At 41.4% G+C, this 16,221-nt stretch overlaps 1 protein-coding gene and 1 long non-coding RNA gene across 2 annotated transcripts in view; one reads left to right on the top strand and one right to left on the bottom strand.

Moving 5' to 3' along the window:
* Window positions 1–88: 88 nt before the first annotated feature.
* LOC128087278 (uncharacterized) lies at window positions 89–11,186 on the top strand. The gene is made up of 4 exons (XR_008209755.1): window positions 89–492; window positions 1,630–2,557; window positions 6,025–6,092; window positions 11,099–11,186. It is a non-coding gene; the product is annotated as an uncharacterized LOC128087278 (long non-coding RNA).
* WDHD1 (WD repeat and HMG-box DNA binding protein 1) overlaps window positions 2,928–16,221 on the bottom strand; it is a 30,976-nt gene continuing 17,682 nt past the window's right edge. The window contains exons 14-26 of the mRNA XM_052696529.1: window positions 15,824–16,065; window positions 15,223–15,360; window positions 14,791–14,947; window positions 12,978–13,092; window positions 11,579–11,710; window positions 11,017–11,234; window positions 9,386–9,516; window positions 7,673–7,729; window positions 6,784–6,827; window positions 6,489–6,641; window positions 5,929–6,062; window positions 4,564–4,699; window positions 2,928–3,971 (exon numbers count right to left, since the gene is read on the bottom strand). Coding sequence (XP_052552489.1) covers window positions 3,771–3,971; window positions 4,564–4,699; window positions 5,929–6,062; window positions 6,489–6,641; window positions 6,784–6,827; window positions 7,673–7,729; window positions 9,386–9,516; window positions 11,017–11,234; window positions 11,579–11,710; window positions 12,978–13,092; window positions 14,791–14,947; window positions 15,223–15,360; window positions 15,824–16,065 — 1,858 coding nt within the window. The 3' untranslated portion in view covers window positions 2,928–3,770. The remainder of the gene's footprint in view (window positions 3,972–4,563; window positions 4,700–5,928; window positions 6,063–6,488; window positions 6,642–6,783; window positions 6,828–7,672; window positions 7,730–9,385; window positions 9,517–11,016; window positions 11,235–11,578; window positions 11,711–12,977; window positions 13,093–14,790; window positions 14,948–15,222; window positions 15,361–15,823; window positions 16,066–16,221) is intronic.

The following is a 16,221-nucleotide window of genomic DNA, read 5'->3' as shown; positions in this document are numbered from 1 at the left end:
CAGTGGAGCTTGCTGTGCCCGTGCATCTCCCCACTCCATTGCTTCCCAGCATTATTAGCCCAGGATCAATAAAGCCACTTGCAGAGCAGGCTGCTCTCTGGCAACACAGCACTTGAAATTGTTCACCCCCATTTCCTGACCATTTGTGTCCACTCAAGTCCTGCGTCAAGTGGCTCTTCACAGCTCAGGTAAAGATCAGCATGGTGCCTGCCTCTAAGTAAACGAATGAGTTGGGCCATTGTTTTCCTTTGCAGCAGAATTATATTACAAAGCTTGGAAAGCCAAAGAAAATATTCTTTGGGAGGTGAATACAAACCTTATTGCTTTACAGTACAAGTGTTCTTTTCTCGGAATAAATGACTGGCTTCCTGTGAGCCTGGCACTCCCTCTGAAATCAAACAGGTCTGCAATGCTCCAGCACGCCAAGTCGTCCATTTATAGATCTTCTCCAGAGATAAAGGGCTTGCCATGCTCTCCAGCTGCAGAGCTCAGGTGGATGCTCACTGCTTTGAAAGGCCAGCAGGCTGCACCCTCTGCTAGGAGTCTTTTTTGCTGGTTTTTGGCAGTTGTATCTGTCCTGCAAAGCTGGATGTGTTGCACGACTCGATCTGTTGATGTACAACAGAATACCCCACGTGCAAAACAAGACAGCAGGTTTTGGCATGGGATTGTCTTTAAGGTCAAATAACACGATGAAATGGAAGAACGCAGCAGTCAGAAGCAGAGTGAGGGAGAGGAGATGCTTTGTGCTCCTGGGATGTGGAAAGGAGCTGTGACAGTAGCAGGGGAGCAGGCTGAGATGCAGCAGCGTTTTCCATTGCTGCACTGCAGGCGTGGGGTGAGCACAGAGCCCCACAGCTGGGAATTAAGTCCTATTTTGAAAGAAAAACAGCTAGTCAGGTTTTAAGTTTTCTTTAAAGATCCATTCCATGTTTTCTGGTGGGTTTGAGTTCATCGTTCTGTAAACACCCAGCTCTGCTTGGCACTGCCCAGCCAGGTGGAAGCCTCCTGGCACTGGGAGGTTATTTGCAGCTCTGCCTGCAGCTGGGCAATGGAGCGGAGTGCAGCTGTGATGAAAGAGCTGGGGTCTGGAAGCAAGGCAGGTGCTGCTGCTGGCTGCTAATTTTGGTGCTGGGGCCAGCAGCAGTGCTTAGTTAAGGCTTAATTAAATGCCAGGGCTAAAATGCTGTTCCTTTTTGCACCTCTCCACCATTTTGCAAAGTAGAGGACTGCAAGAAGGGCACACCACCACCTCCAGCCCCCTACCTCTGAGATCCCAGCTGTAATGTAGGAAGCAGTTCTGCTGCTGCTTTCCAGCCCCGTGCACAGCAGTCAGATTCAGACTGTGGCCTCCAGGCTGTGGACATTGGGTCTGATGAAACCCACAAAAAATATAAAACAAAAATTAAGCCAGGAGAAAAGCAAACAGGAACTGGGGACTTGCAAATGGAATCTGACGTCCTCTCAGTTATTTCCATGAATTCATCCACTAAATCCAGGAGTCTCCCTCAAAACAGACCTTTGGCATGTTTGTTCAGAAGAGCCACGCGATTGCAAAGATCCAGCTCTCTGAAACCAGCCAGAAAACTTTTCTGCAAGTTTACTTTGGATGTTTCCTCCCTCCTACAGGAGCCAAAAGGACTTTGGATGCTTCGTGGGACCAGCTGTACCTACCTGCTTCCATTGCAGAGCAGGAACTGTGCTGGATTTGTGCAATTTGAAGATGTGAGACAGCAAACAGACACAGACCCAACAGCTGGATCTACAGACCAGCTTGGTTCTGTTTCTCTTTCATCAGCAGCACTCTTTTTCCCTCCAAAACAATGCCACTGCATCAGAAGCTACCAGTCAGCATCCTGCTCAGGAGGAATAAGGTAGAAATAATTCACTGACATGTGCCCAGATGTTCCCAAAGTCACCCAATCTGAACATTCTGCTTTTCAAAGGATTTCCATCTTAGTCATGTTTTGTTGGTGTTTTTTTTTTTCCCCATCATAATTTGGGAGACAGAGTACATTTCTAAGCCAGTTCCAGACTCTTTTCTTATCTACCTGAATTTTCAGCTCACCTTTTGAGCCTGCAAAGGACTTCAATGTCATGAGCCCAAGATATCAATGCACTGCACAAGTACACGATGCAGCCTTCATAAGGGAGCCCTGGAGACTTAATTTCTTCTTGTATTTTGGCCTGCATAAAAGGACACTGGGCAGGTAGCTCAGTTTGAATATGAAGAAAAAAAGAAACGTTGTCCATTCCCACTCACCCCATCTCCCAGGACCATGATGAGGACTCTAAACTGTCATCACAATTACCCAGTCCAGCAGAAAAACAACATTACACAGTTCACTAAGCCCATAGTGATTTTCTATCAGGATGTTTTTCTTACCACTGCTATCCTGTTGTTCTTCAGTAAACCCAAATGCTGAAATATGCCTTGCTGCCTAAAACATCCTGTACAGCCATCAATACCATCAATTCTTCTCAAAGTATGCAGACAATTGTTGGAATATCCCACTACTCTTCTGGATTTTCTGCTGTGTCAATGCAGTCCCTCTGTGTAAGTACAAACTTACATTAATTCTTACTTACTGTCAGCACTGAACCATAACATGAGAAACAATTACAAGAACAGTGGATCTAAAAAAGGGATTTAAATTAACGGGTCTTAAGATTTTTCCCTATGTGTTTACCATCCCAGCTGACATCATGACCCTTCTATTTTCTAAGTACAGGGAAAACAGGAGGGGTTTTTCTTTGCAGAACACCTCTGCAATGTACAAAAATCGCTCTGGATCTTCAACCTACATATTTTAATGTTAAAAATGTCTTCCCAATGGAGAATCATTTGGCTTTTCAGTAATAAAATGAAGAGAAATGAAGAATAAAAAGATTTGTAAAGCCAGAAAAAAAAAACAAACAGGATGCTGTTATGTTAAATTGGTTTATCTCAAAAAAAAAAAAGTTCTGAAACTTGAATTTCTTTCAAATGTATCTACTAGACACGTTGCCTCTTCCCCAAAGAAGGGTAAATATGACTGCCTTAAAGTCTGTTTAATTACAAAAACTGTAAAGGAAAGGAACAATCCCATTTCATTTTAAAAACAAACACGTGGAACAATGCACACAATTTCTGAGCACTGAAGTACAGACAGGGAAAGCACATTTGCACAGTCTGGCATGGCTTGTTTTTGCACACCTAACTCCTAATTCAGCTTCGGTCCTACCTGCCCTGGTTTGCTGTCCCAGCCTGGGTCAGGCTTCTCAGCGACTGCCTCACATGCTGACACTGCAGCTGACCATCAAGATGTTAAGTCATCATCTTCCCCTCCTTCTCATTCCTTGCACTGTCCTTCTCTTACAAGTGTTTGCAGCAGGCAGAAGGAATGGTAGAGAAGCCACGGCTCTAAAACCACAGGACAGTTCTGTACATAGCATATGCTCCCCAAAACAACTCACCCATATTTAGCACCAAATATTCTGAGCGTGCAGACACATGGCTGCCCAAAACTGTGGCACTGCACTTCTAGGTAACAGGTCCATTAGCATTAGTTCTTCTGTCTGTCTTTACACTAGCAACTTGCAAAGAGACCTGATGAATGGATTCAACATTTCTCTAAAGAGTCGATCACAAAATACTTTCTAAAAACATTTGGAGCAAGGCACTCCCTTTTTGCTAGTGCTCTTTGAGTGCAGCAGCACATTTCTGAAAACACTGCATAACTGCACTGAGAAAGCAGATGCTGAGGAGGTACCAGCTCTGCTGGTATTATTTAGCTCTGCTTGAATGCAAAAGATGACAGTCTGACATTGGTTGATTGATCTAAAGGCTTCTTCTTTTTGGATACATTCGACTCCTCCGATTTTTGCTCCTCATTCCTTTTCACCTCATCTTCAGCAGCTGTGGGACGCTTCCGTTTTTTATCTTCTGTGGAATCATTTCCTGCTCCACCTTTTGCTTTCTCAGTCCACACCTGTGAAGAAAGCACATCGTTAAGTAGAAAAGGACACAGCAGGCCACAAAATGCACTGCATTATTTTACATGCCCTCTTTCTCTGATTGTAAGGGAGCAATGGAGTAATTCCTGTTAAGAACTAAGGGAGGCTGCTAATCGAGTTGAGTAAAATGTCCTCACTTTTCTTTTGTAACAGCATTCACCTTCAAAAGTACAATTCCTTTGAGCCTGCAAATGAAACCGAAGGCTTTAATGGTCTTTCTGGACACATAAGAAAGCCAAAAGGCTTTAGAACCAAGCCCCAATGAATTAAGTCTCACTGTATCACTTTTAACTCCTTCCCTTCTCACTTGTTATTTCTCCATTGATTACATTTCTCCCAGATGCCCCATTTTGGGAAAGCAGCTTTCTGTTTTGTTAATTCTTAAGACATCAACACAGGCAATATTTTCACAAAGTGTACGTTTTAGATCATGGTCCAATTCAAAACTGAAGTTCCTGAGGAGGGACAACAGTGGAATATAAAGGAAAAAAAAGTGGAAATAATCCAAAAAATTGGTGAGGGAAGAAAGAAATCTAAAATAAAAATAAATTAGAGAACATTTCTTACCATTCTTTCTTCTGTTGACAGAATCCTAAACCGACTCATGCCTTCTTTTATTACTTCTGCTTCATTCAGACCAGGATTATCTGTTAAAATGTTTGCTCTGTTCTCTTCTAGCCACATCTGGAAACCTGTCTTTGGTCTTAAACAAGCACAGAAAGAATGTCAGCTAATGAAGGTTACAAGAAAACCAGATGCCCCAATATATCATTTCTAAACAGCACTTGAGAAGGTTTTTTGTTCTCCAAAGCAACAGCATATATAGTCAGCAGCTCACTTTCTCCTCTTGCTGTATGCTAACAGAACATGCTGACAAGGCAAGGCTAATCCAAGTGTGTTTATTAATTCTGTGATAGATGTGGAGATTAACATTTCAGGTTCAGAATGATAAAGCATAATGGTTCTCTTCCTTTCTGACAAGGTCTCCTCAGCCTAAAAGCAGAGCACATTGTAGCACCTTTCAGCTAATCCTTTTCACAGTTCTCTTTGTCCCATGCTTTAGAACCTTATCTGTTAAGGCCAATGAAGAGAATAGTAGTCCAAATGAATAATAATTACATTTGACTTCCTCAGCTAAATGAAGTCTGAATGAAAAGTCATTATAATAATGCAAGTTTCATGAGGACTGGGATTGTGGAAAATACACCTGCTGCAGAGGAATAACATGTATTAAGAGTGTTAGCTAGAAAGAGATATATTGCTTCAGTGATGCCAGTTTTTGGCTTTCTGTTTTTCCTTAAAAAGTATAGGAATAAAACTGTAAAACAAAAATACACAGCACAAAGCAAACCAGCAGCTCCCATATTAAAATTAACCGTTTACACATCCACATACAACGTTTAGCTTTCAGATCTTTGAGTCTGCCTAGGCATGTTTTAATGCTAAGCTTTCCCTGTATTTGGAAAGAGTACAGCAGCATGGCTTATCTTTCAAAGGTTATTATCAGTTTCAAAATCATCAAGGCAGAAATTGTTGCTTACAGCCCTGAAACGACACACTGTGCATTACACACTGTTTGTTTATTATTCATCCACACATTCATGCACACACTCTATGGATTTGTTTCAGGCTGATGCAAAACTTACACCTTGAATAAAGCTGCCATGCATAACTGGAAAGATTGAATAAACAGGAACTTTCTCTGCTCTGGCACTGTGGATGTAATAAGCATGTTATCAAACTGCCACAACATAAGTACCAGTTTGCTGTTCTTCTGAAGAAAACCCCCAAATGTGACAACTTGTGAGCTAAAACTTCAACCTTGATATTAAGGCACCTTGGCTAGCCCTGTGTCTTCAGAAACAAGCAGTTGTTGGACTTGCTGTTCTATCAAGATCAGACTATGGCACTGAGCAGCAAGTGTTCACTCACCTTTTGTTTTCTGTGTTGTCCTGTGCAGTGACTTGGACCACAGGGGGCTCATTTCCTGCTTTTTCTTCTCTTTCTCCCACTCTTTTTTCACTGCAGCTGGCTGTGCGTACCTGGAAGAAGGACGCTGCTGAAGCCTGCAGAAGTTGGTGCATTAAAAAAAGAAGGTGAGTGAAAAAATGCAGCAGTGCCACCCTCAAACAAGGCACATCACAGAGCCTAACAAAAAGCTTTTCCTAAAGGCATAGCAATCATTTCCATGAACGGAACAACTAATCCAAAGAATGTTACATAAACTGCTCAACTTCAGCACAGCAGATATTTACTTCACATTATTTAAAAGAAAAGCACGAGATTCACTGCAGAATATAATTTCTGCAAATGAAGAAACACTTTCTTATTCCTGTTCTGTGTTTGCATCAATTTCTGCATTATGCTTAAAAGAACACTGCCATCTACAAGGATTTACTAAATCAACAGGTTTCACACTTGATGAAAGCTGGTGAAACTCAATTGACTGTTTTTTGCTTATTGAAACAACATGAAAAGACCAGAAGCATTACCTGCTTGGACTTTGGCTTAGGAATCAGAGGCTTTATAACTGGAGGGCTCTGCTTGTTTACAGCTCGACTGCTAGAAATTTTCTTTGAGTATTTGCTCATAGTGTCTAGAACATTTGCTGAGGGGACCAATGGGTCCTTTTTGCCGGATGAGACCTAGCAAAACAAACAAACAGACACTTCCTTTATGCTCTGTCCCTCCAAGATTTCCACTGTAGTTGTACTGTTTATTTAGATATAATCATCTGCTGTGATTTTCAGAACGCCACAGTCAAACCAGCTTGTTCAAGATTCTTACCTTGAAGGGATTCACTCGTCCTTGGCTGCTTGATGCAATTACAGCTATTTAATAGGAAAGAAAAAGAAGAATGTAAAAATGCGTGCGCACACAACACACACACTGTAGATAAATAGAGGAAAGATCATTAGCCTCATCTGCAAAAAAACGTGGCTAACACTCATTTTTCATGTTTCAGCCTCTGTTGGTTGAAAATTAAAGATGATGACTGGATCAGAGGCATTCATTATCCCACACCAAAGCAAAGAAGTTCCCTTTAGGCTTGAAAGCATTTGTCTAAAAAGAAAAGCACTTTGTTAACTGCATGAAGGTCATACCATACATCCTCAGCTATTAGTCATCAGAAAAGCCACACTGGACCTACAAGTACAAATCCATAGGAACACCCACTATTTCCTCCATTTCCATTCCTATTCATCTTGCTGGAGGATGGCAGGAGGGAAGCAGCAAGAAAGAATGCAGGACCGTATTCTGCCCTGCCTGTTAAACCAGACTAACAGTCCTATGGCAGGGTTACTAACTCTGCTCTGTGAGTGCAATCAAGGAACATATCTGTAATTATGAAGACAAATCAAATGATTATTGTTCTAATTTTTCCCTGTCTGAAAGAACACCTTTAGGACACAGCCAGGCAGACAAACTGATTCAGCACTTGGCACAAGAAAGGTTATCAGCGTGGTGTTGAAGAGCATCATTAGGTAAAGATGACATCAACAGGAATAAGGAACCTCTTGAAAATGTGAACATAACAATCAGCATAAGTTACTCCTTGACAGCACTGTTAGGCACTGTATTTCAGTAGCAATGAGAGGACAGAAAATAAAAACAGGCACAGAGGTGGTGAGGCATGGCAAAGTTCTTACAGTGGAATAAATGGAGATTTACTCACCAGACTTAGGAGTAATCACCTCTGCTGCAGAGACTGCTTTGGAGAAAGGATTTGGCCCTTTGGAACAAAAAGGTACAGTAAAACGTAAGAACCAGTTACAAACAAAATCCTAAACACTCAAGCAAGTCATAGGAACCAGTCTGTACTTTAAAGCATGCATTTCCAAATTGTGCACACGCTTTTACAAAGCCATCCATCTTCTTTAACTGGATTTATCTTAAGAGTTCTATACTTATTTCTTCAACCTATTTTTTTTGAATTAGAAAAGCTAGTCATGTCTGAAAGAGAGAAGCATGATTTTTAAATAAATGCTTAACAATAAGGGGTAGACAACTATAAGATATTTATATTTACTTTTTACAGCATTGGCATAACTATAGTAAACCAGAAAGCAGTAGTTCTGTTTTACAGGTAAAGCTATCTTTCCATCCATCCATCCTTTGTCTCCTTTCTTTGGAGGTAAGAAGCTAACATACCCTATAGATAATCACTAAACTCATTTTGCTTTTCTCCTCCAGATCACCACTTAAAAGTCCCCAAATGAATATTTTCAGCACGTAGAAACACACAGCAGGATGGGACAGATGAGGAGGTGAATGGAGACAAAGTAAAGGAAAAAAAAAAAAACAGTCTGCCTTTGGTAATGATAGGAACATCAGAACACTGCAGACTGCCTGACAATTCTTTTGCAAGTAAAAGCCCAGATGCTGAAGAGGGAATACTCAGTGAACTGTTGGTCCATCAGTTCATCTCCTGCAGGACTTGAACTGAAATCAAATAATAGCATCACAGAGTGACCTAGCACATTAGAAACAGTGTCAGACAACAAAAAAACTCCCCAGGGATCCCTTTAAGCAGTTATGGACAATACACGAGGAGCAGTGACAGAGCAGGAGACACACATTCTGTTACTCTGCAGCAACTACAGACCCTGATCAGGTGGGCTCTGTCGTGCAGGGGATTCTGGCAACAGGAAGCTCAGGGTCAGAAGTTTCTGTATGTCACCCTGTTAGACCTGTTGCATATTTTTTCATGTGCTAAAGCCAAGAGGGATTAGAAACCACTAGGCCTGTTCTAACTAGCCTGCAGAAAACACAGCCCCTGCTACAGTTGCAAGCTGTCAAAACTCAGTGAAAGAAACAGTTAATTTATACTGGCTTCTACATTGAACCTCACCTCTTTGTCAGGTGGTGTGCCTGCCTTTCCTAAATTTTATGTAAGAAATAAAAAATAAAATAAAAAAACAGAGAGAAAACTCCATTAGGATGGTTGGACTATGTGATCTTGCAGGTCCTTTCCAACCTTGTGATTCTATGATTACTTGTTTGGTGCTATATACTGCTGAGTTATCCAAACTAAAAGTTATCAGGGAAATTCCAGAATTCCTTATCAAGTCTGTGAAGAACACATCCAGATAAGATGCCTTGATAGGACAAGGGGAAATGGTTTCCAGTTAAAAGAGGGGAGATTTAGACTGCATATCAGAAAGAAGTCTTCTACGATAAGGGTAGTGAAGCACTGGCACAGGTTTCCCAGACAGGTGGTTGATGCCCTGCTTCTGTTTTGTTTCTGCCCAAGCTCAGGCTGGATGGGGCTCTGATCAAGGTGCTCCTGCTCATAGCAGCAGGGCTGGACTAGATGGCCCTTAAGGGTCCCTTCCAACTCAAATGATTCTATAGCTTCCATCCCACTCAGAGAACAGATTATTCTTACTCTGTTTAGGCACTTCAGGCACTCCTTCTGCCTCCTCACACCCATCGGTCTCCTCAGCCTCTTCCATCTCTTGGTCCTGCTGAGCACTTCTGCCTGGCAGCCGGCCCCACTCTGTGGCAGAGGTGCTGTAACTAAAAGGAAGGAATTCATCAGGAAGGAAGAGGTGCCTGGAACTCCACCACATTCACACAGTAAACTGAAACGAAGGCTAACTTACTTAACTAATTTAGGAAATAAGATGAATAACACTTGGCACTTGTTACACCGATTACAATGCAGTGATTACTAAAAATCAAGTTTCATTAACCACTGCAGTTCAGTACAAAGCACTTGCAGTGGTTCTCATGTAGCTCTAAGACAGACCACACAGCTACCAAACCACCTGAGCCTCACACCAGTACAAGTGCAGGCACCATTCTTCAAACAGCTCTGCACACAAGAGCAAACACTCAAACACGAAGAGCAAGCTTTTGCCACCTTCTTCAGAGCTCACAACAAGGCTGCTAAGGACACTTTGCCACAAAGGTAAACACAAACAGAAGACACCTTCTGTAATCTCCATTTAAATATAAATACCTCCACTATGGTGAGAAATACCAGGCTACTTTTCTGCATAAACAAATGCACACCTGACAACAGAGGCTCGTATGTTCAGCCTGAAATTTAGGCAGCAGGTTTTCATGTTTAACCCAGTTAAATTCTAAATTCCCAAATTATAGCATGTACATTTCTTGCATTTCCCTCTTTAGTGATTACTAAAATGCACGCACATGTAAACAAAAGGTTCATTTCTCTTAATTAGAATGCCAGTATTAAATTGCTTGGGTGCTAAGAACAATGCAGTGTCTGTGGTGTATTTCAGCCCTCGGAGTGGGCAGACATGGGATAGCAACTCCCATTCATGCTCCAGAAGGGGGCAGACCATTTGGGAAGGAGTTTTAAACATGCAGTTTCACACAGGAGAAAAGGGAAAGGCTATAGATAAATCCCTCAGCTTATCGCTTCCTCTTGCCTAAAAAAGTTACAAATTGCATACAGAAAATTGCTGTGGGAGGACACTGCTTCTGATAAAACATTATGACATTTCTCTGCTTTAACTGACTGGTGGTTAGCTACTTGCTTCCTTCCAGCTGCATCATCCAGATGCCAAGCAAGAACACACAGCTCTTCCCATATGTTCCACAGTTCAAAACAAATGCAAAACAACAATAAACAGAGAGAGGAAAATAAACTTCTTTTGCCTCCAGAAAAACAGACGTAGGTATAGGAGGAAAGGTAGGAGCACAGATATAAAGAAATGAATGAACTGCAAACCTGTAATGTTTCATTCGTTTTGAAGAGCTGGGATTAGAGGTGAGGGAACAAGACACAGTGGGATACCCTGAGGTAGCTGAAAGAAGAGGGAGCTGGAGGGAAGTAAAAGGCCTTAAGGTGGATGTGGATGAAAAAGAGGTAAAAGGCAAAGAGAAGAAAAATAGGTTGGAGTCGATCAAAACAACAAAAGCTTAGAAGAAAACAGAAGTAAAAAATAATCAGAGCAACTCAGAATCAGCTCCACTTTGCCTCTGAAGCCACCGTTAAGAAATCAGTAAAAACATTCCCAGCTTTTTAATCCCAGAAATTTGCCTTACCCAGCATTCACATGAGCTGGGAAATCCTCCTCCTCCTCCTCATCCTCCAGAGCTGTTGCCAATTCACTTGCTTTCTCTACAGCCACCTCGCTGAGTCGCTCAGCTAAATTGAGTCTTCGCGAGCGGGATGCATACTTGATGGCTAAACTCACAACAGTCTGTGTCATGAGGTCAGCAAGTTCCACACAGCGGAATTCACGCTCCAGTTTACAAGCAAGCTGGAAGGAGAAAAGCCTTGAGAGTTACACAGCTCAGTGACACAGCCCTCTGAAGACTACAGGACCTGAACATGATGAGGTTTGTGAATAAAGACAAAAATCATCAAGCTTCTTTTAGAGGGTTGTTTTTTCTTTAATTTTTGGTTAGGAAGCCTTCCTTCTTTCTATCCTGTGATAAGCAATAACAACATGACCTGCCATCCACCTCTTATTGCATTTGGGGAGCACCAACTTCCACTGGATGAGCCAAACTTCCACTCAGAGAATCACATCAGAGTTTAAATCAAATGCCATCTACTCCAAGTTTCAGGGATCGTTTTTGTTTTTGATTTCCTTGCACTTACAGCAAACAATTTCATCAGAAGTTCCTGCTGTTCCTTCACTGGCTGACTTTTAGCATTTTCATCAAGCTCGTAGCCATTTTTTGATAAGTAATCCACATAGTTGTGAAATACAACTGAACGCCAGTATTGCTCCTGAAAAAAAGAAAGACATTCTGGAGGTCAGGTGGGGGGGAAACAAGGAAGCTCTGAGCTCAATGCCCAACAACTTACAAAGGATTTTATCATTCATTCTTAAGTCTTCTTTTCATTTTATAACGATGGTGAAAGGTAGGCAGCTCTCCTCAAATGCCAGTGCCACCTCAGGATGAACAGACCACACTAACATCCATCTACAAACTGAACAGACTCCATGTATTCTAAATCCCATTTGCACCACAAGCTTTCAGTAGGATGATTCTTAGATATTTATCACTTTGCTACCAGCACAGGCAATTCTTGAACAAATTGATTGTTTTATCTTGTAATTTCTGTCCCCCAGCAAAGTGGAAGGATTCCACAGTAACACTGGATCTGTAGGAGTAACACTCATTTGTGAGACAGCTGAAAAAAAACCCTCATAGCTGATGTTTTCCAGTGAAATACTGGTATGGTTATTGCACCAGCCTAGCTCTGTGGAAAAATAGCTCATTCAAAGCCACTCATTAGATCTATTAGGAATCATCTGTTTCTTCATAAGCACAACACACACTAAAGTACACATTCCCTCAGGCTAAACTGACAGTTCCCAAAGTTTCCCTTTTATTGTTTGGAAAGGACAGGAAAAACAAAACAAAACAAGCAAACCACCATGGTCCATCAAATAAAGAATACATTAATAAATAAATAGATCCTCAACATGAATTCCAATGAGTTCATAGAAGCAAAGCACTTGTTGAAACCCTTTACACTTCTATCAATGAGAATAAACTTCCAACAGCACTAGACAGTCTCTAAGTTTGAAGCCAGCATTTCATATTCATTTCTATTTTGTGTACTACAGCTGAACCCCACGACACCGTAATACACAAATCAATTAAAAATTGGATAATTGATATACTTTTCTAGGTATTCTCCTTTATTGATCAGAATGAGATTATTTATAAATATAAATAAATATTTTAAATGTAATTTATAATATTTTATATATACGTATACAATATACATAATTTATAATGTAAATATAAACCTTGTGTCAACTCTAACAGCCTCATTAAGTATTTTTCTAGAACCAGCTGTAAAGCAAAACAAACAGAAAAAAAGCCACCCAAAAGCCTGAACTCAGATAACCTCCCTTGCCAGGTGCCTTATGCAGAGTTTGTACCACTCTCTTCCTCGCAGAGATGATTAATAGAAAGCTTGTATAATCCCTGCTATGCGGATGTCTAAGACAATCAGCTGTGGTCTCAACATCATTCCATACCTCCATCTGTCCCTTTTCTGTTGTAACTTGGCAGTAAGGGAGTGTAAAAGATAATATTGCCACTGCAGGACGTGGAAGTGTCGGAGGGAATCGGGCTCCTTTGCAAGGAATACACCTGTGCACGGGAAAGAAAAAGCAGATGTGATCCTCATCATCTAAACCACATCTCCTAAGAAGCAAGGCACTTTAAGAGGATTTGGTCTTTAAAAAGTAGTAATTAAATTACTGACTTAAATATAGCAAGATGTAAGATTGCATTATGAAGGGTTATTTTTACACTGCAACCAATAAAAGATTTTGAAAGCAGCAAGGCACACGCTGCTCTTGTTCACATCAGAAACTCCAAGTATGGCACAGAACAGACACAGATCTCTATCTCACACAACACACAATTTGACAGCAATTACAAAACATAAGTGCAGTTTATCAAATGCACAACCTACCAAACAACAAAAGGCCATTGGAAAAAGAGCAGGCACAGACTGCTTTTTCTGATGAAGGTTTTGGACTTAACAGTGATGTATGTAGGCACACAGAGGGCGAAAACAAAAAGGGAGGGCATGCAGATACACAGATACTAACAACGTAGTCTTAATGTTTCATTGAACTAGTGCTCTGGTAACTATCACTTAAGCAACATAGTGATTGGAGAAGAGCTGTGCTTCCAGCAGCACCAACAAGCATTGACAAAAATGTCTGCTTTCATAGCTCTAAGCTGCTGTTTCAAACACTAGGGGAAAAAGGAACAGGAAGCATTAGTGCTCTGGCTATCCACATTGATTACAGCACATGTTGTTCCTACAATAACCCTCCCCACTCCTTATCTTCAGTGTGCTGGTGGCTTTGAATCGAATGCCCTTTGCAATTCAGAGGTCAGCACCATCCCACTTGGAGCAGAAAGACAAGAGGACTGACTTGCAGCTGATCACCTCACCAATGCAACGTGTCCTGCACATTCGTGGTGAACTGCATGAACAGCAAAGTGAGACAGCCTAAATTTCAATAAAATGCAACAGGCTGCCCAAGGAGGCTGTGGATGCCCCATCCCTGCAGGCATTCAAGGCCAGGCTGGATGTGGCTCTGGGCAGCCTGGGCTGCTGGTTGGTGACCTGCACACAGCAGGGGGTTGGAACTGGGTGAGCACTGTGCTCCTTTGCAACCCAGGCCACTCTATGATTCTAGGATTCTATGATCCAGTGGGAAAAGGATCACTGAATGAGACAACACACAAAGCTTGGCAACTAAGTGTCTCTGGTGCTTGTTGCAATTAAGAGGAATACTCACATTTTGAAAGTAATGGGTCACTCTCAGCTAGATAATTATTTGAGCACATCAGCACTTTTCCAGAATCTTTCTTGTGGCCACAGTTTAAATATTAACAGAGTACCAGATTGTTCTTATTTATCTGTGCCTAACAATGTAGATTAGTTACAGGATTTGAGTCTTCTCAAAGGGACAAAAGGGAAAAATATAGCTAAAAACTCAGAAATTTAAAAAAATATATCAGCAACAGAAGCAGAATCCTAAGAGCAACCATAAGCAAAGTGCAGTCTTACAAATGTGCCTGCATCAGAGACGTGATTTCATAACAAAGTGCACATGCCTGTCAGCCAAGGCAAGAAGCTAATATTAGTTTGCCACACATTATAAAACCAAGAGTTTACTCAAAACAAACTTAGTAACGAAACATCCATGCTGAATTACATTCGGGAACTAGAGCCATTACTGTGTATCTGTTTTAGTAACACTCATTTCCAGTTTCTCTTTCTAGAAGGTAAGACAAACAGAGCATTTCCTTTGGGGTATATCTGACCTCAGCTGCTGGGGGTTTTCATGGATGCCAACGACCCAGTAATGATCAGATTTTCCTTTGCAATGCTCTCGTGTGTTACACACCGGAATCCAAGTGTTCCCAAGTGCTCGGTTCAACATCCTCACAATTCCCTCAGAATCCACGTAACACGGGGTACCTGTTGGATACAAATGCAGAGCATTATTCTGACAGGCAACTAATTATGACGTGGCTGAGTTTGAACTGGTGGATACTGCTGGGAAATGACGTTTTACATAACTCAAATTCAATATCCTCTCACCCAAGCAGCGCGACAGCGCTGGCAAACTGCTTTCCTTAGAAAGAAGCGCCACCTTCTGACAGCCAGTGCTACAGCAAGGGAACTGATCCCAGTTCAGGACTTCAATTAATTTTATCTTATTAATTCTATTTGCATTTCATTTAATTTCATACCTTCTGCTGAGAATCCAACCCACACCAAATAGGACTTCTGTGTAAGAGAAAGAGGGTCTCCGTGCAAAATTTGTTTCTTCTTCTTTCCTAGCTCCATCAGCTGTACCCCAAGGCACTGCTCACCATCAAATCCAGTACCTAGGAAGAAGTTGGTCAAAGACTGTGTTAGAAAGCAAATAGTCTTTGTCACTTAGCTAGATTTAGGTAACTTCTGAATCAAAAGGCAGTGTTATTCACAAACAAACTCCCAGACAAGAGACTACTTGCCACTTCGGACATACAAAGTATGCATAACAACTAGTTCCTTAATTTCCTCGAGTAATTAATCATGGCATGACTGAAACCTAAGTTCAATCTATTTGTGCTACTGTTATAAAATTCTCCTGTTCCCCACAAGTTAATCTAGGCATCCTAATATAAAACATATGCTTTACTGTCAGATGCTGAAGACTTACAGGTTGTGACAGTGTAACCATCATCAAGACAAGGGGGAAAAGTAAAATACTTCTGATGACTACACAAATACAGCATCTGAAGCCAGGAACAGACAAGGAATGAAAACACGAACTCAGGACATAAAAAGGACAGAAGGGAGAAATACCTCTGTGGTAAATAATCATCAGCTGCTCTCCATGCCCTGCCATAGACACCACTGGACCTGGGAGACAGAATATCTCTTTCTGAACTCCTCCAACTGTAAACAGTCGAACCAGCAAGGCACTAGTGGCACAAGCAGCCCAGCCCTGACCTAGGCAGATAGCTTCAATATCTTCATCCTTTGGCATATCTACTGTCCACTCCTTGTTTGCATCCCAGGAGCTAAAATGAATGCAGTGGAGTTTGCTGAAAGAGAGAAAAAGAACAAGAGGTATGTATTTAAACAAGAAAAAATAAATAAAATATCTGAAAATATACCATGCACTTCAACTACACTAAGCTAATAAGTTTCTATCAGAGCCCTTGAATCTGTGGCTCTCCTGGAAAGGAACAATGTCATCC

Source organism: Tympanuchus pallidicinctus, unplaced genomic scaffold (genome assembly GCF_026119805.1).
Source record: "Tympanuchus pallidicinctus isolate F22 unplaced genomic scaffold, pur_lepc_1.0 scaffold3, whole genome shotgun sequence".
NCBI lineage: Eukaryota > Metazoa > Chordata > Aves > Galliformes > Phasianidae > Tympanuchus > Tympanuchus pallidicinctus.
The sequence above is the reverse complement of the archived record's forward strand: the minus strand, read 5'-3'. Positions and strand labels throughout refer to the sequence as shown.